This window comes from Athene cunicularia (assembly GCF_003259725.1).
Source record: "Athene cunicularia isolate RWA chromosome 1 unlocalized genomic scaffold, athCun1 chr1_part1, whole genome shotgun sequence".
In the NCBI taxonomy this organism is placed as follows: domain Eukaryota; kingdom Metazoa; phylum Chordata; class Aves; order Strigiformes; family Strigidae; genus Athene; species Athene cunicularia.
Window position 1 is genome coordinate 42059795 of NW_020799091.1, and position 26616 is coordinate 42086410.

General features: G+C 34.3%; 1 protein-coding gene across 6 annotated transcripts in view; it reads right to left on the minus strand.

Annotated features, from left to right (window-relative positions):
• DACH1 (dachshund family transcription factor 1) overlaps positions 1–26616 on the minus strand; it is a 271940-nt gene that overhangs the window by 169529 nt on the left and 75795 nt on the right. For all 6 annotated transcript variants that reach the window (XM_026856377.1, XM_026856385.1, XM_026856403.1 and 3 more), the window contains exon 3: positions 6302–6463. In XM_026856377.1, coding sequence (XP_026712178.1) covers positions 6302–6463 — 162 coding nt within the window. The remainder of the gene's footprint in view (positions 1–6301; positions 6464–26616) is intronic.

Genomic DNA, 26616 nt, shown 5'->3' on the forward strand with positions numbered 1-26616 from the left:
AAAATATTAATTGCACGCATTGAGAGTGAGATTCATTCATTTAACTTCCTTTACATAACTACGCAGTATTCACACAACTAAGCACTTGTAAGGTGCAATTTATCTGACCTACTTTTTCATCTACTTTAGGATGAGATGGATCACCCTTACAATTGCCTATTTCTGACTTGAGTCTAAGGTGACCAACTCAGATACAAATGTCTACATTTGTTCCAATGAATCCCACAGCGAGGATTTAATCTAGGTGAGGGACTCATCGTTGTAACATAACTGACTGTCCAACATGAAATGCTGAATCTTTGCTAATAATTCCCTTAATTTACTAGCTGGTATTCAGATCATAACATCCAATTCATTGCCTTGTTTAGCAAATTTAACAATCACAATTAAAAGCTAGGGAAGCAGATCCGGAGAAATTATGTTCTCGGTTGATAGACTAACATTACATTTTAGCTATGAAATTCAGGATATTTTTTTTTCCCAATGCCATCATGAAGACAGGAGAATTCCAAAACAAAGTTTAGTGACCTGAATATAGCCAAATGATCTTTTTCTGGTATTCTGTGCATTCCCAAAGCACAGTTTTATGAAATCAATCCTTTAGCTTGAGCACGTTTGTCAAGGTTGTATGATTATGCTTTTGCTAGCACCTAGACAACACTTTTCATCCCCAGATCTCGAAGTTTACAAAAATAGATATATGTCACTGACAAGCATTTATCTCATGTCCCATGATGTCAAAGTTGCATGAACAGCCTTGTTGTTAAAAGAAGTGTTATGTATCATACAATAAACACTGAAATACTGTAAATAATCTTCCTGGTCTGAAGTTATTTTCAGTCTTATTTATATTTTTGCAAGTGAATGTTTTTAGAAAGGGAGCTCATCATCCATCTAGGAATATACACATTCAGTTTATGCTAAGAGAAAAATACATATTAATAAAAGTACTAAAGTTAAAAAAAAATAAATCAGTGTTTAATCTGTTAAACAATAGAAAAATTCTTATGAACTAGTGATACTGTCATTGAACTGGAGAGAGTTTGAGAACAAGCTCGCTCTGGCTTTTTCACCCTATGATTTGGAATCTGCTCACAGTACTGCCAGCTTAACCAAAAAGGATTAACTCTCATATCCAACTGAGAACACAGATAATTCTCAGTAATTGGTAAAAAATGAAGATGAATGGGGCTGAGAGATAAGGAGCAATTAGCTCATCAGCAGTTACAGCTGTGCACTCAATCCGGATCCATCTCTTGAGTCTCGGCCCCTTTTAAAGAACCCAAGCAGAATAAGCACAGGACACCCCCTCCAAAAAACTGCTGTACCTGCCCATCATTCCTCTCTCTTCCATTTTATTTCCATGCTATACAAAGACACCTGTCATAGCATTCTGTGTAAATTACTACCTCTCCCAGGACCTGTATCTACACCCAATCTTCTTTTACAGAAGAAAAAAAAAAGAAAAGGAAAAAAAAAAAAAAAAGGAAGAAAAAACAAAACCCGGAAACCAAATGACTACTGTAGACACTCTTAAGTTCCCTGTCAATCGTTTCATTATAGCAGCATCGTCTGTTTGAAAATATAAGCAATTCCCTCATCTAATTATAGGGAGGATTTGAGGTTCATTAACATTGCCAAGGCAGAGAATCAGATGTGCAACTGCAGAGCTGTGCTCAGTGGCCTGCATTCTCTGTTTCCTTTTATTTGCTTTTTCAAGGTCTCCAAGACTTTTTCCTGAAACCATAAAAGTAATTCTTTCCTTCAAAATAGACACGTGTGTTTAGAAAAAGGAAATGACTGCATTTTGTACTGTTCTATTATTGGGCAAGGTCACTGGAGAAAAATAATTTCACCTAAATCATTTTATCTCTGATTCAGGATGAAAAAAAAAAAAAAAAGAATAATAGTATGCAAGCAACCATTACTTTTGAACAACAGATCACAGGAAACCTTGCGTTTGTCTCATAATTTTAAATATTGCAGGGTAATGCAGATGAATAGGAAATCCAACATGCCAAGAAAACCTCTTAATTTTCAACACATTTTGTGGTTGTTTCTGGATTAACGTGCTAGCCAAGTGTAAAATGTTGCCTTGTATTTCCTAACTGTGTTTAGAAACTGAGAACACCAAAGTCTTCATGATTGCTTCACTTCCTTAAAGAAATAATAGCATTTTTTTCTGTATGAATGCAGTTTAAACAATGATATTTTCTTGGGACATCTGTTTTGAGATCACATTTTGAATAGATATGAACTCATTTCCTACTAAGCAAGTAATTTACTATTGTTGATAATTGTTTACAAGTTTTATGAGTCAGATTTTAGCAAGTGGCAAAGGTCTTTACAAATCCTTTGAGTATTCCCTGAAGTATATGCATAGTGTTTTCATTATATAAAATGTTCGGGAAGCAAAAGTATATGGACTGTTCTTCACTTCCTACCAGGTTACAGATAGCAAAGCCTAGCTCACAGAAATAGCTTTAAACATATTTACTTTCAAAGGCTTCTATCATTGCTGCTGCAGGTTAATGAAGTATGATAGCAGGGCAGTAAGCACTTAAGCAGCAAAGAAATAATTGAGCTGCTCTACCTATCCATAACTGTGGAATATTAGACAGTAAATACATAACTGATCCTAATATCATCCTAAGATGTTAATATGACAAAGAGCAGAACCTCTTCAATGAAATTTAAAGTTTGACCTTGTCACTCTTTCTTTCAATTCCACAACTGGATTAAAAAAAAAAAAAAAGAAAAGAAAACAACACACAGTATAATCTTTTTTTGTTTGCTGCCATATGGAATTCATTTTTTAAACAAAAACCCAATAATTTATCTATCCTGCATGTTGCATGTAGAATTGCCACTAAAAAGAACCCAGGACATTTTTTCTTCTTATCTGCAATGTAGCTCATATCAGCCAAGCTGTCACAAGACAGTACTTGATATAAACAAGAGATTGCAAAGACATCTCAGTAATCAATATTAGGATGGCTACAGTATGGAAGCCCCCAACCACTGCATATCATTTGTCTCAGCATCTATTTCTATGACCAAATGAAGCATTAATTCAAATCATAAATCTATGGTGATTTAAATCTGGGAATGAGCACCTGCCTGCTTTAATGATTTATTTTGTACATTTCAGTAAGCAGGAGATTTGTCCATATGAACTGACAGGTCACCTTCAGATGCCAGTAGCAGACTGTTTATCACCATGCAGACTAGCATCTCATCTTAGCAAGTAAATATTAAACTAAAAGAATCCAATTGATTGTGGATGGGGGAGAAAGGCGTTGCAGCCATATATTTTACTCAGTGTGCTAATACCTCACTCTGATTCCTCTGTAATTTTTTTTTTTTTTTTTTTTTCTTTTTTTCCCCCTTCTAAAATGATAATTCTGGTGGGAGGATGCAAGCTCAAGGTTACCATGCAAAACTGAGGGGTATAAAATGATTACTTATTAGTATCATTGGCTTCTTTAACTCCCTTCAGTCACTAACCTTCTGGCCATTCCTTCAAAAGACCAAGTCAATATATTTGTGTAGTGCTCTGTATAATTATACAATGTTCATCTACAAAAATGACTACTATAATTCACATTAAGCATCTGATTAAAACCAAAAACAAGACAATTCAGAAGTAAACCCCAACTCAAGAGCAGATATTTTATCTTCTTTTACATAGATATCAGAACAGCCTAAGAACACTGTATGATCAATCCATGTACACTGGTACACCATAATTGCCTGTTACATATTGGCTAAGATGTATTAGCTCAGCTTTTAGCTTGGTTGGTTAGTTTGTTTGTTCCTTTTCAATTTGGTCAGGCACATAACATAATTTAAAATATAAACCAATATCAAGTTATTTCCTTTTGTTTTTTTTTCCTTCTTCCTGTCAACACTCAGTAATGTAGTATTTCAAATTCTTGCCTAAAAAGCCGTAACTTAAAACATTAATGGTATACGGACTTCATAAAATTTATTTGAAAAGACATAAATAAACATCTGAAAAAATGCAAGAGGAGAAAAAAGCACACACCTACTACAAAGCAACACCTTTGAAATACGAGTTCTTGTCAAGATAATACAATATGCTAATTTTCAAAAATACAACTAATAAAGAGAGACTTAACTCTTAACGAACCTAATAATACTCTATCATTAGTAGCAGTAGGAATCACTGCTCTGATTCCACAGGCATTAACCAACGCTGGACACTAGATAGGGCTCACTATAATAGAAATAAAAAAATGCAAACTATTTTTGAGAAAACCTCCATAGGAAGAGTATAGCTCAGACTGTATTTCCACAACCATTCTGCATGGAATGGACACAACTGGAATGCTATTCACTCTTCTCAGAAGAGCTATTTTTTTTCTGAACAAAATGGATTAGTTCTTCATTCAGTTAAATTGGGAAATTAACTGAAGTTAACAAGTAAGTTAAGGGGCTGAGAGGAAATTTTGACAGTGATGATAAATAATTTTGGTTTGCTAACTTTGCCCTACTAAAATAGCTATTTAACAAAGAAAATGATTAAGCTGTGTAAGAGCAGATTAGTTATCTAAATGCCTCAAACAATGCTTTCAAAATAATTTTTTTTCTTTTTTATTTAGAGGAAATTCAGATTTTCCCTCCAACCACTCTCCTACAAATACTTCACGTGGTTTAGATGTTGATTACCTTTTAACTTTGCATTTCCATGGATGTACAAGTAGTTTGTCACTAGAACTGCCAAGCAGAATAACAGTTCCATAATCCAATATGTGAACATTCTGTTCCACATAATGCATTCATCTAAGTCTGAAATACAAATCTGATCTAGCTTCTAGTTCTTGTGCAGACTCTTTACCCTCCAAGTTTGCATTTATATTTATCACTCTTTCTCATGACTTGACTTTTCTTGTACGCTAGAGCCACCTGATCCTTCCACTTCATTTTTACCTATCTCCTCCTCCCAGATATCAAAGGCACCTCCTCTCTACCCCTTCTTCTCTTCCCTCCAAGAGTACAATCTTTCCACTAATATCCTAGTGACTGCACATGTTGTTATCTGAGTACTAACACGTTCATTTAAGACTGTTTTCTTCGCCATCACAGAGGCATTTTTTTAAGCCATTCTCTAAAAGGAAAAAAAAAAATCTAGTCATCTCCTTATGCAGTAATGCATACATATTTTTGTTATTTAAAACAGCATGTGCTTAGGTGAACTGGTTCTTTGAAGTGCAATTCATGTTATTTCTAAATAATAGCTTACCAATGCCTACTGAACTGTACAGAAAAGTTGTTCACAGACACATATTTATTTATCTTAAGGCTAGTACGTAACTCTCTAAGACTCATTTCAAATGTATTTAGGAGATTAAAAACTAAAAAATAAACAAAACTAAACTAAAAGAGCCAAAAAAACCCAAACAAAAAATCCCTATCTTAAGCCATTTTATTCCAATATACACCAATCTTGCCTGCAGTCTTCTGAACGTACTTCTTTGTCATTGAATTTCTGTTGCTGAGTTAATACTGTCTCAACATGATAAAAGGAGCCAATACAATGAAATGGCATAACAAAACATTTTACAGCAGACACACACAGATGATTAAAGATTTAATCAACAACAACAAAAAGTTATTCTAGCTTTGAAGTATGCTTTAGCAAAACAAATTGTCCAAACAAATGAATAAAGTATACTGAAACGATTCTTTTTTTGAGAAAGAACAAGAGTTGCTGATGGCTGCTTAAGAAATGGAAAAACCTGTTAACTACATTTTAAGAATGTGTTTATTAAAATAAAATATGATAGGAACTGCAGAGCATGGCAATAATTTATTGTGTATGTATGTTTTCCTTTTGTCACAGGGCACATGAAAGTATGAAATATTTTGCTTTCAAGCTTGTGTTCTGAATTACCTAAAGTCGATACCCAGCACACTGAGCAGGAGACATTGTTAAATTTCACTTTGACACCATCATCTGTCACCCCACCTGTACTTTGAAAAATGAACTCTAAGCAATCAAACCACTTTCTTTCATGGAAAATATTAACTGGAGTCTGCAAAAGTAACCTGCAAAGGAAAGAATGTTTTTGTTATACTAACAACAACACTGAACGCTGGAGTAAAGGCCAGATACAAAACAAAACTAAAAATAAGAAAAGGAAAACAAATATGCAAATTTTTACACCAAATCAAGGACTTCAGAAGGAAGTCCAGAAGGATCACCATTTAAAAAACAAAAAAAAAAAAAAAAATCAGAGCATTATCAACGTACAATAATGCTGTATCTGAGACTTACCGACACTTGAATTCAGATCTCCATTTTCAGAGTCTGCTCCATGCTGGTTATTATTTGCATGATAGTTGGACATAGCTTCCAATTTAATTTTTTTCACTTTCATTGCTTCTGCTATGGCGGCATTGGTGGCAGCTGCTGCCGCTGCAGCTGCTGCTGTCAGGCCTGCAAAGAAGTATGAAGAAAATTTAATATGCATTATCCTATGATTCTTCATTATTGTACGGACTCAGACTGTTATTCTTCCTTTATGCTTGCTATGTAATGGAGAACACTGCAGATTATTATTCCTCTTAGATTTGAAAGCTATCAACTTTTCCAAGTAAAATGTTCCACATTTAGTGAGTTATCATATAGATCCACCTAAATCTTAACTTGGTATCCAGTAACTGCAGTCATAATACATATCATAACTAACTGCAGGTACAAATACATGCTTTCAGAAATCTAACTTAGCTTCAAAAATGTTGTCATAAGTGTCTGGGTATGAACAGGTGAACAGTACATATCTGTACATAGAAAAAAAACCCAAACTTTTAGATCTCAAACGCTTAGACATTTGAAAATCTTAAAACCCCAGAAAAAAATGGTCTATAGTTTCTATTTATGAGTAACAAATGAAAGAACTCAGACATTTACTTCTCATTTCACACAAAAGAGCAAGGAGATGTGGTCATTTTAGGAACTGTTTTTAGAAGAAAGGTTAGTACTTGGTAAATTATTTATTTTGCTTCCCCCAAACTTCAGGGCATTAAGGTATTTATCAGTGAGAAGAGGAAGTATTAAACTCATTTAATCCCAATCCCAAAGCTTCCTTCAGGCAATCCGAGTGCTCTTCCAACTAAACCAAATTTCTGCCATCCAGCCATTCACAAGAACGTTCTACAAAAATGAGGTTTCTCTTTGTCAAAAGCAATTAGAGAAATAGTCCATTAAAACAGTCCTTTAAAACGCAAAATTAGATACAGCCTTTAATCAAAGTCATAAGCATATGTTTTTGCCCTCTTCCCTGAGGCAGGATAATTCTGCAGTCCCCAAAATGTGCTGCTACCCAGTCAGATCCCTTTACCCTCAGATCCCTTTGCCCCAGCCTGGATGGCAGCAGACAGAAGTCAGTGTCAAAACTTCACAAGAGCTGGCTACCCCACGTGATTGATCCAGGGGGGCAAAGATGGAAATTAGATATAATTAAAAGAAATTAAAGAGAAGGCATTATATGCAATCTCAGCCTGTGATGCCACAAGAGGAGAGAAAGACCCTCAGTCATTTTGAATCAAGATTATTGCCCTGACTATGGAGAAGGCTTGAAAAAACTCAGTGTAATTGGTTTAAAGGCACCTGCTTGTCTGGTTTTCAGCTACTCTGAGAGGTGTGAAGTGTCTTATGGATCTCAAGAGGAATTAGGTCCACAATTTACTGTTCTAGTGGGCCAAGACTCCTGCCAGCATAGAAATAGTGCAATTTGGTAGGAAAGACCCAATAAGCAAATAATCCCAGGCTGCTGAGGCAAATATTGCTACCAACATTGCTTCCAAGGCCCTCTTGTGTTGTCTCTTTGACTCCTTAAATGGAAAATGAGTTCACTCGTGCCATGCTTTTGGCTAACGATGGGGAGGGACAGAAGTCAAAACCCAATGGGGAGAAGGCAGAAGGTGAACAGATAACAGGAAAGCAATAAGGTAGCCATAAGAGGTGCCTTTGAATATATTACAGCTTGACTCAAGGTTGCTTTCCCTTATTTCTTTGCATGACCACATAAAGATTAGCGAACAGTTCCAGCCTTCCAACCCTCCTCACAGGCTGACTTCTACCACCTCCAAGTGCAATGAGAATTACCAAGTATGTGATAAATATATTTTGCATAGGCAGATCAATATTATTTAGAAAACTGCTATTTCAGGTAGAATAAGATGTACCAAATACCAAAAATCAAATCAGAAGGTAGATAAATACAAGGGTTTAATTTTATTTTAGTTTCCACGGCTATTACAAATTGTGCATGTTCTGATCCAAAGAAGGTATTGACAATAACATGGATTGCTTCCAATGATATTTTTACCTTAGAGGAAGGATATGAAGTTATACATTATACAAATTTGGTTACAGTCCCTAAATTAGGCCACAGAAAAAGGAATGGTGCACCTCTGAACTTTGGTTTGCATCCTGTGTTCATTAAACAATACAACAACCTACACTTCCTTTTTTTTTTTTTTTTTTTTTTTTTTTTTTAATATATATATACATTACTTACAAGCTAAAACTAGCATCTTTAAAGAACAATCCTTTGGAGGAATATTCAAATACAATATAACCAATGAATACAACAGCAGGCCTCAAACTTTTGGCTGTGACTGCACTTCCAGATCAGCAGTTTTTAAGTGCTTACAAGTATTAGAATAAATACCTTATTAAACAGACACGGGACATAGGACTTGTGAGCCCACTGCAGAAACACTAAAAATAGAAACTCTCTTTTGCTACATAATTTGCAAACCAGTATGCTTTGGTGCTTCTCTCCAAAGTAAGCCATAATGCTTCTCTGTAGAGGAAGCCATAACCTCTGGATAGGGACTGGGAAACTAAAATAGAGATTGCTTAGTTCTGTAGTATGATTTTTGCGAGATAATGCTTGTGATAATAAATGATAATTTAAAAAAGCAGAAATTAAACTACTAATTTCACTCCTTCTCTGATACAACTGCATAAGTGATTGAAATGATTACTTTGCTCTACGGCAATTAATTTAAACTATATGAATCTGAAATGAGTGCCTCATATAACCAGTGTAAGTGGGGGGGAAATGTGAGTAAGGAATAATCCTCAGAATTATAGTTTAATGCTGTTCCTCACAGCAACTCCAGCCTACAGCACAGTTTCTGCTTTACTTTCTCCTACCACTTTACTGTCACGATATAGCGAAGCAAGTGGCAAGGAAAGTCCTGAGCCAGTTACTAGAGCCCCTTGCATTATAATCACTGGTGCACTGTGTATGGTATGTATGGTACAAGACAAAACATCCTTTCTAGCACAGGGCCCAACTTATCTCACTAGCTGCTATGTATCTATTAGCTGAAATAGTTGAAAATACTAATAAAGTTCAGGTATGGGTAGATACTTGGGTAAATACTTGGGATTTTTTTTTTTTAATTTATTGTTCAAAAAAGCCTTTGATCTAAACATTATTTAATATCACTTTACTCTTACAACAAGTAGCCAAGGAATTTCTGAGGTGAACACTTTTCTACACTACAGAAATTTTATCTTCAAATACAAGATAATCAGAAGTCATCTATAAAGGCAACTGAAATTAATGAAATAAGGATCACACCAAACAGCCACTTAGATATTTTTTATTCTTAACAAATATTTATTTGAACAGCTAAAAAGTATCCAGGCCAAAATATTCAATGGATTAAAGTCAATGGTAGTTGTCATTAATATTCTGAAATTGATAAGTTGTTTATGTCTGGCATTCTTCCTGCTGATTATGCAGTGAGACAGGCAGCTTTATAAATATCTCATCACTCCATCGTCACACAAATTTCATCGACAGTGCTCATGCACAGCTATTAGCAATATGAATCTAACCATTACAAGAGGAAAGAAAATCGAACATGTGGCATTAATACGCAGTCCTGGTTCCTAACCATCTGATAGGCAGATGGTGTAAAGCGGATTCTCCAGCTGAAATGAAGGGGCACATCATTTAAAACCTTGTTTGCATTCTAACTGATATCAGTGCCATATTGATATACATGATACATCATGGCAGTATTTGAACAATCTAGTTTGTTTCAGTCATAAATGTTTACAGCCTTGTTTTTTATCTTTAGAAGCATGTTCTGAAGAGCATATTTTTAATTTATGAAACCTATTGTTTACTTCTGTTGAACCAGAAGATTAGCGAAGAGCAGGAATATTAAATTACCACAACCACAGCAGTATAACTAAGATGGATGAATAAAGTATGTTTTTTCAATAAAAGATGTTAGTAAAGGAATTAAAAAATTAGCCTAGACATTTTATGCATTAAATACATTTATTCATTTAAACCTTACAGCTTTTTTCCTGTGTGACATACTTAGAACTTTAATGCTTTATAAAGCTATTCATTTAAATCTCTTACTGCGTGCAATTAATCTTGTCCAACAATTTAATTCAAAAAGCAAAACATCAGAAAGTAAAGTTCAATTCAACCATCGCGCTTCTGAAGTAATCTCGGTATTGCTGACAGTTCCTATAGACTCATCAGCAAAAGTCTGTTCAAGGTGTCGTGTAGGAGCCGTATGAATTTGAATTACAGCTCAATTGAAAGCTCTCCAGGCCTTAGTAGGAACTCAGTAACAAGAAGCAGAACACCAAAAGAAAGCGTGAATGATCCTTTCCTACAAAGACCTTCTCTCTTCTGTCACTGGATTACTTTGGCCTGTTGGGTGTGTTTGTAGCTGTTAATTATGTTAATAAAGTTGCAGCCTGCTGCCTCTGCCAAATATAATCATAAGCTTTCTCCTGCCAAGTTCTAGTCTAATTTACACCCATGCAACTCTACTGAAGTCAGAATTTCGTGGGTGAGAATGAGACCAGAAGTATGCCCAGTATGTGTGGTCTCTAATGCTGAAAAATGAGTGAATGAAACCGAAAACAATGACAAAAAACATAGCATCTTCAGAAAACAATTCTGTTTTAAAAGCAAACCACCCGAGAGAGTTGTCATATACCATGACAGATTTTCAAAATGTGTACGAATTACCGGTGGGCACTAAATCACATCCAGGGTTTCTGCCTTCCAACATATACTGTTTCCTACCTTAAGAGAGAGCTCTTAAAGCTTTCAGTTTTGATGGCACAAGCAGCTTACAACATACCCTATTTGTGAAGGAAAAAAGGACCTATGAGTGTAACTTTTTCAGCCACAAATATGTCAAAATATACAGTTTTGAATTGCATGCCTAAACTTGGTCCTGGGACAACTTACAAAATTATTTAAGCAATTTATCTTAATTCACTTTTAACTTCCTTCACATAACTATGCCCAATAGTGATTATAATTCCTAAGAGCTATTTCAATAAATAATTAATAATTTCCTTAATATAACTATTACCTTTCTTTACATATACCACATATATACACATATTTATGAGTACAGAAAAAATCCAGTAATATATACATACTTTCACAACTTCTTTCTTTAGGACTTTGAGAACATTTTTAAGATACATTACCTTTGCCATCACAGAACAGGCAGAAAACCAAAATATGACTGTCAGCAGTATGTTACATTTAATTTCATTTATTTGTTGGAAAGTTCATTCTGCAGAAAGGCTTTATTCATTGCGTGAGAGGAGGTCCAAATCTCATCTAAGTTCTGAAAGAACTCCTTTCATTATTTCAAATTAATGTTTAATCCTTTTTTCTTATAGTTTATTTCAGTGGTACTGACTTGAAAATAATTCATGTCTTTTCTTGACTTAATTCCAGATTTCATATTGACGTTCTTTCTTGGGCAAAATTCTTACTAAAATCTGAAAAACTCTGCCTGAGACAGAAAGGCAGAGTTACCTCCTAGGACTTGACCCCGATCACTGTAGATTATTGCACTGGTTTCATGGGTTTCAGCAGTTCAGGTACAAGTTTTTGGTAGCTTATTATGCTGCTGCCCAGTTATTTCAAATGAAATAGGATCCTAACCTTAGTCTCTGATCTAATGGGTGTTTTATATAGTGTGATACATAAAACAAGAAGGGGAAAGCAATCTACAAGAGGACAGAGGTCTGATTACATAGGCTGGATTGAAGAAAAGGGAACTTCAGACTACACCGTAATGTTCAGCTAAAATATACTGAGTCTTATTAGTAGCTTCCTTTATGTATAATGTAGGCCTAGACTCTCACAGTTATTCAGAAGCCTTATTTCTGTTATTGTGTCTTGATTGTGATTGATCCAATACAGCAATATTGGTATATTCTAAAAATTTCATTACTGGCTAATTTGGGATAATCAAGAAATTCTTGTCTGGCCCTTCTAGCTGTACTTGCATGGTGCAGCATATGCTGCTCATCCAGATAAATTTTTAACATCTTTAGAAGGGCTGTTATTAAAGGACCCATGAAAAAAAAAAAAAAAAAAAAAAATAGTTAGAAAAACTCAGCCATGTGATCTGGTTTAGAATGGTGCAACTAAAATGAAATTGCCAGTCTGGCACTGGGAGAAAACCTGTGTACATGAGGCTCAAACCATCTGTTGTTCATCAGACTAATCAGACTTGTAACTACTCTTAAATTGCAATATGAATTTTGAGGTCTGGGTATTGCATTAAAATAAACAAGGAAAAGAGCTAAATTTCCACAGCAGTCTTCAAATCTAAAAATCTTTTTACTTACAATATGTCCTCACAGTTAATAACACAGTTACAGAAATAAAACATTGACCTAGAAAGATGTAGTGTCCTCTTGATTTGTTTTGTTAAAAGTAAATAAAATTTAATACTAAGACTATTTTTTGAATAAGAACTACTGGCAGGTTGAACGATGCTGAAAAAAAAAAATGTGTAACTAATTACTTTATCACTAGTATTTGCCATTTATGGAAACGATGGACTTACATTCCATGAAGTTATTCTTTATTGTGGATTTATTCCTTAATACTGAAGAGTAAAAAGTGAAATCATAAAGTACATTTCAAATACCACAACAAATTACTGTTATAGCTTAATGAGGTTTTGTAATCTGTGAATTTATTACTGGCTTGGTGAAGTTGTGACAGAATTAAACAATGTATACTGCATAACTGCCTGGCTATATTGTACTTTTCAGCAACAGTTTAAAATCCTACTGGAATGCATACAGCATCACTACAATACAAGAGAGAACATTCTTTCTTAAACAACAGTCATCTTTTCAAAAGCAATAGATTCTCAGCTCTCATTCAGTCTGTTGCATTATTCATTTCATGTGCAACCTCATGCTGGACCATAAATTGTTACTTTATCTAATCAAAGGCGACTTAACTTCACAGAAGGTCAAAGGTTTAATTTTGTGAAGTATTATCTTACGCTATGAGTTTAACGGAAAAATAGAAGAAGAAAAACAGCCAAGAAACTGGTAATAAATGAACCTTTATTGCCTCAGGCATTGGCCTAGTTAATAAACTTTCATTGAAGGTTTCTTTCAACTGTTATGGACAATGAGGTAAAAAAAATCTTAAATTACAGCCATGTGTGACTTTTAAAGCAGGCATTCTTTTTTATCTCAACCTCCCCAGCTTAGGAAAAAGACAAAGAGATTGTCTTCAATTTCTTAACCAAAAATGTATGCTTCTAAACAGATGAAAAAGTGCAGATCAACCTTTTTAAAAGCAGAGGTCAGCTTTGAACAATTTTAAAAAACCTTTTTCCTTAAGTGTTGAATCTTGATCCACACTCTCTTTAACCAAATAGTTTGCAATTCAAAAAAAAAAAAAAAAAAAAGTATGTGTGAAGAGAAAATACATATACTAACAATATATTATTCTAACAATGATGCTTAGTTCCTAACAGACTTTCTGGTTTACATTTGCATTGCTGGAGTTCAATAATGGCTCTTGTTTAATAGAATGACTTATTATGGGAACAACTTCCCTGCACTTTTTGCAAACAGAAGTTCCTTTCTTCTTTTTGTGTGTATTATCTTATGTTCTCACAACGCTATTCTCGCTGTTGCGAGAAATTAAAAGCTTTAACATAATGACAGTTACTGGTAATTATTGGTGTTCCATGAATTTTCTTGATTTAACATTTGACTAACTACAATGTCTTTTACTGACATATTGAGTCCAGTTTAGAGAAGTGTATTTCAGTTTGTTATACAGTCAAAACCAGTAGGTTATACTGTCAAAACCAATAAAAACCAGTAAGAAAAGCAGTAGTATCGGTCTAATTTATAACAAGATGGACACAATTAATTAATTGTAACACTGCTACAATTCAAAAATACTGAAAGGACGTGTTCATGCCTGTAACAGCAGTAATGTAGCTAAATAGTCATAATCTTTCAACCAGCAGGAGCTTTTGTAGGTTTTTTTATAAACCTAATCCACAGCTTGACACAGATCCTGGGGTAATGGCACACAGTTCTTTGATTAAACTAATATCTAAACACTGTTGAGGCAGCCTGATGGCCCCGTGGAAGTACATCTCCCTACAACTTCTGAGATCAGCCTTGCAAACAGAACTGCCAAATTCTTTCCAATAGACCCACTGTAGTCCAAATGCCTAATCATGTGTGTGAAATTTAACTTATTCATGTGCGTAAGTGTCTGTGGCATCAGAACAAGTTCAGAATAAAATGAGATTTTAGCTGTGGATGGCAGCAGGGCAGATTTAGCTTTTATAGCCTTCTGGTAGTACGGATGTGCCCACAGAGGGACCCGCTCTCTGCCCTGCATCCACACACTGAAGAAACAGCCCACTGATATTTACTCAATGTGGTATCAAAGCCTTTGTGGCCTTTATGGCTGTGGTCCCAAAGCAACATTTTTGCCCAAAGAAAGCAAGATTAGATTCTCACTTTCAGTGCACAAGAATAGTCAGCTACAGACTTACTTCAGGCTCCTGCCTTCCACAAGAAATGAAAACAGCATTATTATTACTCACGAAAACAGAAGAAAAGGAATGTAGGGCTTTAGCTGCAAAGAACTGCCTTCCCTAACTAAGATGAATTATTATCATAGCTGCTCCTTAGTGTATCTTCAGTAGACATAGTAAACTACTATTTTAAGATATTTTAAAGAAAGTTTTAATAGGATTATTCATTAACAGCCTAAGAATCTGCTATATGTATAAATAAAATTAAAATCTCTTTAAAGAACAATTTTGACTTTGTTTTGTTGTATTTAGCTTTAAAATAGATATTGCTTCCCACCCACAAAAAAGAAAACAGAAACATTTACATTACAATATACACTGACAAATTCTAAAATATTCTTCTGATTGCCTCTCTGTGTTTGCAGTGTTCAAAGCAGGTTGCACCAATCATTATAATAACAGAAGTCAATTTAATGCTGGAAAAAATCCCAGCTATTCACTGGTTATTTCAAGGCAAAAATATATAATTTTTTTAACAGACAGTTGGGTAAGAGAATTTTCATGTTTCAAAATGTAAAGAATTCAGGTGTAAGGGTCAGGAGAGTCCTCTCCTCCTCCATCCCTCCATTCACTTTAAGTTTTGTAACTTCAAGAGCTGCACTGTGGCTTTGGGGCTTTTTTTTTTTTTTTCCTTTTCTTTTTTAAGTTTCATCAGATCCATTATGCATTACACTGCGCCAGAGGCAAGGCATGGGGCTAAATGTACTATTACAGCACAGTGATAGCAAGAGTATTGTACTGTGATGCGGAACTGTGATACTGTACAAAGTAGCTGTGATAATGACTTACGGGGAACACTGTGTAGCCCTCAGATGAAAAGGCAGTCAATTCTTACAGACAGACCTCTCTCACCTATATGCTCTACTTGTTGCAACAGGTAACAGGACACTAAATCCCATGCGCAGCACCCTGAGTGCCGACCAAGGCACTAGACAAATCACACTGTGGTGGACTTCTACGTTTGAAGGCACCCATATCTCTTTCTGATACCAACTATGGCACGACAGTGGGATGAAGTGCTTTTGTGTCATGTCCCAGCACTCCACCAAAGCATCACCAAATTATCACCCGAAATTAAGGGAGTTCTCTCAAGCCCACTGTGTTAGCTCAAAGAACCATCTCTGAAAAATTTTGCTTTGTACCTCAGAACTGCCTGGTATTCAAAATGTAAACTCCTGAAGGTTAAAGGGGAAAACATGGTATTTATAATGCCTACATAATTATTGTATTTGGTTATAATACAAAAACAAACATGCAGTAACTTTTCTACAGTTTCTATGGTATCGATGTAATTGCAGTCTATATTATAAAAACCTGCAGCCATTTGTCAAGCCAGATTTACATACATGATCATACATGCTTACAAAAGGCATAATCTTTGTAGCTGACAACTGATTGGTATCACTGTCTACCTCATTATGGACAAATACTCAAAACTCACCAAATACACAAGCATAACGGGATCAAAACATTGTTTTTGTCAGAAGCCCAAGAAATTCTCATGATATCATGTGTAAATGAAACATTATATGTACATTGCTATCAATACCTCATAAAAGATTAAATTTTATGTTACCTCTCAAGTTGTTGGCATCAATCAATAGACAAAATATGATGACAACATTTATTTCACAGATTTCCCATACTGTAGGAGGAACCAGATTATAATTTGCAGCAGATAATTTAATTAATCTTTTTCTTCAGCCACTAATGAACAAGATATCAACAGATTAGGACTTTCACAAATCTGTTACTGAAAATCACTTTCCTCCACCTTGTCAGCATTTGCATAAGAGTGAAATGAGATGTGAATTTTATAATTTCTCTTTCCTCTGGGTTATGACCTTCTTTCTTATAATTTCTAAATTCCAAGTTTTAGATTTAACTGACATTCACATTGGCAAAATGGACTGCATGTTTAGCACAAAGTGAGTAATAGAAGTAACTGACAAAAATTTAATTAGTATCCAGATAACTCACTTTTTTAATCCTAATCATGAGTAATCTAACTTCTGGAAGATGCAATCTCAATACTTAGCAATGAGGGTATCACTACTCCAGTGGAGAGAATGTTCTTAATTTTTCAAATAAAAATATGCATAGCCTGTACAGCGTATGTGTATTTCTGTGGAATTTTCTAGATATTATTAGTCTTCAAAACTATCACTTCTAGACTAAATTTTTCAGAATGAATCATTTGAAAAAATGGAATAGGAGCATTGTTATTACTTTATCTTAGAAATAAGAACATCATTCTAGTGGTTTGACACTAATGTTGACTTAAAGTCACTTAGATAGCTAATAAGATTGCAAGTATAAAGTGTTGATCATAATTAACATTTGTCACTACACAGCCCAAAGAGCTTGGTGGCCATTTCTGAAAGCAAAGTGAGGTTCATACTAGCCCTGAAGCATGCCAAGTGGACAGCAAACATGCAGAACTTTACACTATTTTTAGCATGCATAAAATTTTGAGGAAAGAAGGGGAAGTGACTGGGTTTGTGGCAATTCCTTACACTGAATTGTTGAGTTTCTTTAAAATTGAATTCTTAATCACTAGTTAAGAAATGTTAAAACACTTGCTCAGTTTTGGAAACACAGGAATTACTTTTTAAAGGGATGCTGACCTGTTGTTGGATTTAACTTTGTGATGCACTTACAGCCCATAAAATCAAGGAAATTTTTTCTGCCAGTGGTTCACAACGTTTATGAGACATTTCTAGCATTCTCTCTGTTTTTTCTTTAATTGGATATATTAGTCACATGCTATATTTCTTTGCCAAGCTTTAAAAAGAGTATTTCCTCCATCTATCAAAACAGATTTTCAATGGCAATAACAGGCCACAAGAGGACTGTGTTTTATCTAAACTGCATGCCAACCAATGGGTCGTATACAGTGGAGGTTTCACATAATAAAGGCAAGATGAATCAACATGATTCTGTCCTTCCAGCAATAATATTTAATAAAGATGCCATATCATCTACTGAGACATTCATATATGCACAATGTAGTATCATGATCAAATCTGAAGAGTGTACATGCATTTGTATTTACATTTTTCTCTCTTTGCTGCTGACATCCTGCCCTTCTCAACTACAGAAAACACATTTCAAAAATGGAACTAAAGCATTGTCTCATCTGACCATGTTCTTGACGAAAAATACTTACAAGTAGTTTTTTTCCATTTTCATGTTTTTTGTAAGAAAGCTTACATTGCAGGAAAACTTCAGGGAAAATTAGTGAAATGTCCTACTTCCACTGGAAACTGTTACCATTCAAGCATAAGTGATTGATATTCCTCATATGAAAGAGCATGAAATACAGAATGAATTATAAAATGGCTTCAGTGCTTGGAAAACATTGCCTCATACAATGTTGATAATACACAGGAATTTTGGATGGATTCTTACTGCCAGCAACCTAAATCAACAGTTTGTTGACATTTCTACACCAAACTAACAGAACACCAGAAAACCAATTGTATCCTGGGCTGCATCAAAAGAACTATGGCCAGCAAGTGGAGGGAGGTGATTCTGCCTGTCTACTCTCCTGTGACATCCCACCTGCAGTACTATGTCCAGCTCTGGGATCCACAGTACAAGAAAGACGTGGATATGTTGGAGCAGGTCCAGAGGGACACAAAATGACCAGAGGGCTGGAACACTTCTCCTAAGAGAAAAGGCTGATAGATTTGGGATTGTTCAGCCTGGAGAAGAGAAGGCTCCAGGGAGACTTTATTGCAGCCATTTAATACTTAAAGGGGGCTTACAGAAAGTGGGGACAGATTTTTTACCAAGGCCTGTAGTGACAGGACAAGGGGCAATAATTTTAAATTGAAAGAGGGCAGATTTAGACTGGATATAAGGAATAAATTTTTTACAGTGAGGGTGGTGAGACACTGGAACGGGTTGTTCATAGAAGCTGTGAATGCCCCTTAATGGGGGACATGTGTTCAAGGTCAGGTTGGAGGGGGCTTTGAGAAACTTGATCTACTGAAAGGTGTCCTTGCTAATGGCAGAGAGGATACACTAGATGATCTTTAAAGGCACCTTCCAATGCAATCATCCTACGATTCTTTGAAATATCCACTTTATCAATAGGATCAAATAATTTTTGCGTAAAATTGTAGCATCAATTCACCTTAGTCTTACTCTTTCAGCAAAGAGATATCTTAACCAGTGTTTTTACTTCAAGATATCATATAAACACCAAAAAATTCATCTTTAATCCAATTCAAAGTTCCTACTTTTGTGCTGTCTCTCCTTAGAGCAGTCCTTGACTAGAATTGAGTGTTTCACACAAGGATTAACAGAAGCAATAATATCTGCAGAATGCCATTACCACTGAACACTTCACCATGTATTTACTTTCTTTTTCTCATCCTATGTGTTCATAAAAAAGGTCCAGATGCAAAATTATGGAAGATATTTTTTCTAGCAGTAGGATCTGGCTTTTTGACAGATTCTATAAACAGTTATGTTGGCAGCTTTAGAGATGCCCCTAGGTCAGTCACTTGGTTAAGACAGCTGATGGCCTGTCTGATTCTCCTGTCTGCCATTTTCCTATGATTTATCTTCAGTTAGTTGTAAATTAAATCCAAACAGATCATACCCCACACCTACAAGACCTCTGCTTAACTATGTGTGCCAAGCATCTCTTCCACAGAAACCCTTAGTTTGTAGCAAGAATCTGAAAAGAGACACTGAAATAGTTTTGAAGTAATTTGTGCTTTTACTTAAAAATATTATTTTTTTCTAACAAAAGAACAGAAGAAATTATAAGATCTTGATTATTAATTCTGACATTACCAGAAGGTATCACGTCATCTACTTTTTAATTTTATTCTCATCTACCTATTAGAGGGAGATAATACTTCCTTACCTTACAGAAGGATTATTAATATAAATCAGCCAAGAGCTGTACAAAGCTATACAAATAAAAAGAAAGTGTCAAGCACCTATTAATATTGTTATCAGCCCTACTTCTATATCTATAAAGTCAAAGTCAGTCCATAAAATGCAGACTAAACTTGCCCAAGAACTGAAGGCAGCAATTCAGTGTAAAAAGTACATGGGTAAAAATCCACAAAGGAACTATGAAAGTGAAATACTGCTTTCAAATTTACTGTGCACTCTAAAAGGTCACAAAACATTTTTGATTGCAGGAGGCATTGACAAAAAATAGGAAAGAAAAACTTGGTAATTTTATTAGTTTAGCTGAAGTGTTTTCTTAAAATCATCAAATTAACAGATACAAGATATTTTACCAGTTTGAAATTCAGATTCTGAAGCAGGGAGGAAATAAGACCAATTCTTTAGAAATTTTCCAAAATAGATCAAAACACATCCAAAATTTTTATGATTTGCAAAAAATCTTAATTCCATGAAAGCTACTTAGGGCTTTATTAAAATAAAATTAAGTTTAAAAAAATTCCCATCCTTCTGTTATTACCTGAGCCAGTTAAATGTGAAATGTATTCTTTCTAAATCACTGACATTTATTAAGAGGGAATATAATGATTTTACCTTATGTTTGTAAAATGTGACTAGTTATTTTTTTTTTGTTGACTGTAAAGGAAGTCGTATTCTGAAAAACAGGATATTAAGGATTAAAAAAATATACTTCTAATCTAATTGTACCATAAAGCCATCAGATATTTTTAAAAACAGCCTGAAAAGAAAGAGGAACAATATGATCATCTAATAATCTTTCCATCCTTTACAGACAGGAAAAAACAGGTGTATATTTGAGAACTATTACAGCAGGTTACCTGTTCAAGGATACAGTAGGAAAAAACATCATTTTTTTATCTCTACATTAATTTCGGGTTAAGAACATATTTTGTCAAAGCGCATTCTCGATTTTGTTTCTAATACAAAATGAAGGGTACATACACAAAAAGGAGAAAATTAATGTTTGTTTTAAACAGAGAAGTATTAACATTGGGGAAAATTCTCATGCAAAGTTCGATCTAGTTAATGCATTAAAGACTTATGTGAACAACAGTCTCTTCTGTTGTTGTGTTTTTCCAGATTGATTGGTTCATTCAATCCTGGCACAGACCTTGTTCCTCAAAAGATCTTTATGGATAATATCTGACAACAATAGGAACTCTCTAGTTCAGTCAAAACTGTGTATTTTTATTTGTTCAAATGAATTGCTCCAAGCAGGTCAAGTACTGCAGACAACACAGTAACACCCAAAGAATATCTTATTTTAAATACTACTGCCTAATTGAACTATGCAGGTATCCTTCCATTTTCTAAAAGCTTCACTGATAGCCAAACATAGACTTTAGGGCAGGCTCAGCACTGCCTTAAAGAAGAGTGTTTTCAATATAGATTTTCTATTTCAAATTGTAAAATACGGCTACAAGAAGTAAGTGAAAATTCAATATATTAGTTCTAGTTTTCAGGGTATCATCTCTAGATGTATTTTGGAACCCTGAACAAATAAATATCATTAAACAATACACACTATCCTCAACAGCCCTAGAGAAGAAAGAAATGATGATTAATTTTGCAGGTCACGGTTAGCAAATACAGGCAGTTCTGCCTGGGGTAAGTGAGAGGGGAAGCCAAGTAACAGCTGCATTACTCTGTTCCTAAAATGTATGTACCGGTAATATGAGTTTTCTTGTTTTGTATGTATCTATATGTATCTATAATGTGGTTTTAAAAAATAATATCATATGTATCTTGCAGTTTTAGTATTATTCCTGTTGTATCATTTTTGCACTGGTTGCATCCCTGTCATACATTTGGAAGTGTTATCTTCTTTATTTTTGCTGTTATTATTATTTCCACCTTCAGTCTTCCTATGAATTCTTAACTTTATAAAACAAGATGAATATTGGAAAAAAAATGAAAGTAATATGATGAAATGTTCAAAATGTACGTAAAAAAATGTCTTACTTTTGTAAGATTGTTATATTTTTACCAATATTCAAGCTTTATTTTCATCATCCTTGTAGTTTTAAAGCTAAATGTTTTGAGGATGTTTGAATTTCCTGCTGAATTATATTACAAAAAGATAATGCCATCAGATAAACCAATACTGATAATAAGTATTTATCCCATTTATTTATGTTTAGTTAGATGGCACGCTCCTGTGTAGCTCTAGAAATTAAGGTAAAACCAATGCAGTAGAGAGACACATTTGAATTTGTAGTTCAGAAGCTGCTGACATTAGGCATCAGACTATAAGTGGGTCAGAATAAACACTTAACATTCAAAATTAAATATAATATTGTGTAATACAAGAAGATCTATAGAATCATAATGTCTGAATATATTAGATATGATGATAATACTTCTATTGATTTCAGTCTGTTAAAATAATGAAACTGGATTACACAAATCAATTCTTGGAATACAACACAAATGCATATATTATTTCCTTTACACTTTCAAAATAGACTTTTCAAGTGAGATTGACTGTAACTATTTTAGACTGTATCTAAAAACAAGTGTTAATTTTCTCAACCTCACCTAAAAAAAGGCTTGTAGTAGTCTTTCTGTTATCTTACGGTTGTCAAGCTTAACAGTCTTTTAACCATCTTACAAACAGCTTTCTCTATATGATCAATTATTTAAGACTCTCGCTCTTACATCATTACATCTGCCAGGAGAGGAGGTGTTTCAATAGGAAGATCTACCATTAAAGACAATTAGAGAGCGGTCCGTTTCCTTTCACGGAGGGAGGACATCACAAAACACTGTAAAACACTCAAGAATGCATAGTTTCTGGTAATGTCTTCACAGTTATATATAACTAAATATTTCATAAGTTCTCAAAGTCTAACAAAAAAACAAGGCATTGGCTTTTCAGGCTGTCAGGCATGGTGGTTTTATTTTCAGACAAAGTGCTCTTCTCTATATTTTAAATTATTTCTACTCCAGATGGGAATTAGACTGTAGTCTTGAAATTCTAGTGCTATAAAAACATTTAAAAGATTACATTTGTCCAGTATCACTGTTACAGCCATTAAAAGAAATTAAAAATATGGCATTTTTGAGAATGTATGTTACAAAATGAGTGGTGATCCAGGACACAAAAAGTAATCAAATCTTCAAAGCACAAAGCATTTATTCAAACTTGAAGTGTGAAGCAAAGAGGAATTTCCATTGTGAATGCAATAAAAACTGTAAATCAGTTCCTTAAAAGTGGAAGACAACAGTCTGAGCTAAGGGCTGCAGGCATCACATCCTAACCGGGTGTGCAGAATACTACAGATTTCCATCCTGGCATAGCAAGTTAAAGATCTGCGATGGAGATTCACACTCCACTGTTGTTACCAGGAGGTAATTATACAACAGTATTTCTAATGATGGAGTCCCAAAGCAATGCTTCTCCTCTTCCCAGTGGAAAATATCTTTTGAAGCAAAGAGTGGCTGTGGGATTCAAGAGGAGGGAAAACACATACCATAAAATATAATTAAAAATTGTGGAGGCTGCCTATGACAAGAATAACCATAAAAAACAGATACAAACCAGCTGGCTGTTAACAACTCCTGAGTTATAAAAATCTTAAACCTGCTGTAAAGCACTCAATTCGATTTACATAACCACAGAGCTGACATTCCTTTTAGGCTCCTCTGCTGGGGATTATTTTGACATGTTTTAAGGCAGCATAAAAAGCAACTGTGAAAGGAAGACATGTATCATCTTACATAAAAATTCATTCTTGCCTTAAGATTGGACTTACACGCTTTAATCCCAGCATCTTTACTGAAACTGGAAAATATCTTCAATGGCTACTGGTAATTCAATTTTATAACATTATCCCTTTGGTGCTCATATTTTTGATAAAGTTGATAGTGTGTGTATACACACAAACAAACAGAAAAAAATCTATACAATCATAGAAGCTTAAGTTTCGTTATTACTGCACAAAATATCAGCTCCACTAGAACCTACTACAGAGTGCAGCATATCTAGTCTTAGATAGATTACATTGCTTAAGATTGTGATCGGCCTTTGCTAAACAAGAAAAACATTTCTTAGGAATGTAATGATGCAGACAGCGTTTTACACAACTAACACAGCTTGCTGTAGGGAATTAAAATAAACAAACTAAAATAAAATCAATCTTACATTGAGTGAAGTTTTGATGTATAAGTGCTGGCAGCGTACATTGCCCAGAGCATAGAATGAGTTTTGCCATTTGATAATTTGCTTGATTCACTGTGCTGCCTCATGCAGGGCATTTTATGCCTGATTTATGTTTAATCGAGTCACCTGCTTAATGTTAAGGAGGGTCACAGTTAGATAGAAGGGTTACGACCATATAGGGCTTTCAACATCTCCCAGTTTGACATAAGAAATGGGTGTAAGTGTTAGAGGTCAACCTTTTTCTTTTATTTTTATTTAATGTTCTCTATGGAATATTGCATAAAACATTAATGTACCACAAAACCAATTTGATTCCCTTTTGAAACACAGTAGGCAAATATGGATTTGGAGACTCTAAACACTGACAGAATAAAAAAGCAATCTGTAGTCTAAGAAGTGATCATATAGATGTGAATTTTTTAAAGGATTATAAGGCACACCCTTACTTACACAAAAATGAATATAAGTTTTCCCTTTAAGAGATATACAATCAAATTTTGTCTGGTGTCTATGGAAAAAATAACAATTATAAAAACAAAAGGATAATAAATTTTTAATGCAATTAAGATGTCCAGATTTACTATTCAGACTGAACATAAATAACTGGACATTGAGGATTATCAGAATTTTCTTTCTAATAATGTTACGGAAAATTACATCTATATTTAATAAATAAAGCTAGATGTGGACAATTACTACAGATTGGAAAGCTCAAACACATCTAATCTTTCTGATTCTCTTGGTGTTTCAACATGCTGAAAATTACTGCAGGACATAATGTATTTTGAGAGTAAGGTCCTCCCATATAGCACTGAAAAAAAAAAACCAAAAAAAAAAACAAACCAAAAAAACACATTGTGCCATATAAGATATTTAAAATTGTATTTTTAAGGAGGAATTATTACAGTTAGCAAGGGAAGATGGAATTTGGCACTTACCAGTTTGGATAGCTACATTTTCAAGTTCACTTAATGGTGATGGAGTTTTAAAAAATAGAGTCTTGGGGGTTTTTTGCTAATTTGGGAATAGTGTATATTTTTTAGAGGGAACAGTGTAGAGTTACTTATATCCTTGCAGATGTAAGATCTGAAAGAATCTGGCTCGTAACTTTAGCATATTACAGATAACAGGATAATAATAGTAAGCCTACTTCAGAAAACTGATTAATATTACTTCATTGGAAAAATCTAAATAAGCAAAATTTTATACTAATTTATCTTTGTTTACAGCACTGGAAGATTATTCTTAAGCTAAAACTGAAACTAGTTATTCTATTGGAGTTAACATCAAGAAATACTATGTCTTTGGTTGTTTAAATAGCGATTTAATTCATTATCACAGCAAAAGATTTATCAGTCTTTTAAGTGCACTAAAATATGTATGTTATGTCATGAACCCAGCTACCAGAACCCAATAACTGACACAATTCAGTGAATCCAGAGGGATATCAGAAGTTTCAAAACTTGACTAAAACGTAATTTGATTGCCTGCTAAATTGCATGTGTGTGATATACAACATTTAGTGCAAATGATAAAATACAGATTTAAAACATATCAATCATTTCCACAGACTCATCTAACGGACTATGTATAGACACAGTTTTGTATCCACGCTTTAGGATAATTTACCTACATTGACAGCTTCACCCATCTAATTTAACATTAACCTTCTAAAATTTAAGCATTCAGTCCAAACTCTTCATCTAGGTTGCCTATAGTCAATGAAGAGACATGGGCATTTCCACACGGTGATTCATATGGCCTATCTTACACTGAGATGTATCACTCACTAGAGATGTCTGCTACTTTCCACTGGCTGTGAAAGGAAATAACTTGCTAAGATTTCAACAGCTACATTTCAGACATATTAGCAGATGAATCTCCTCCTTGATAGCTAGCTTCTCAGATGGCTAAAGCTAGGGAAAATTAGTTTCCTTCCGCAGAGAGTGAAAATATAGTAAAGATATTTACTCATACGCTCGCTGTTTCTAAGGGAATGTAATGAATCTCTTGTTTGGAATTTTATTTCTAGGTACATATTTCCTTTAAAATTAGCTTTAGGAACTACTACAAAATTATCTCAACATCCTTTGTGCCTCCTTGATTAAAAACATCTACTTTATAAAATTTTAAAACATTTAAGACATTATCAGCAAAATAAAGCAAGCCTCAAAACAATACATGCTTTGTATTGTTCTTTAAAGAAGAAAACAGTTTATATTAAACATTCTTTCTTTCCTTCTTTATTTCAAGGACTCTATCTTTACACACAAAAAAAAAAAAAAAAAAAAAAAAATTCACTTTGAATTCTGTTAGTTCTCTTACCTTCTATCAGTTTCTGCCAAATATTTTGCCTTTTTTTTTTCTCCCTTGTTCCACTTCCTATTAAAATCAAATTAGGGAGGCAAAATGATTTCACAGTATATACATTCACCTTTTAATAAAAAAGTAGATTTAATGTCAGAGTACATACTGCTAAAAAATGCAAAGCATCTTCTAGATTGAGACCTTCCTAGAGGCATTACCGATAAAATCTGGCCAACATTATCAGCAACAGGGTTATCAGTAGGAACTCTATTGAA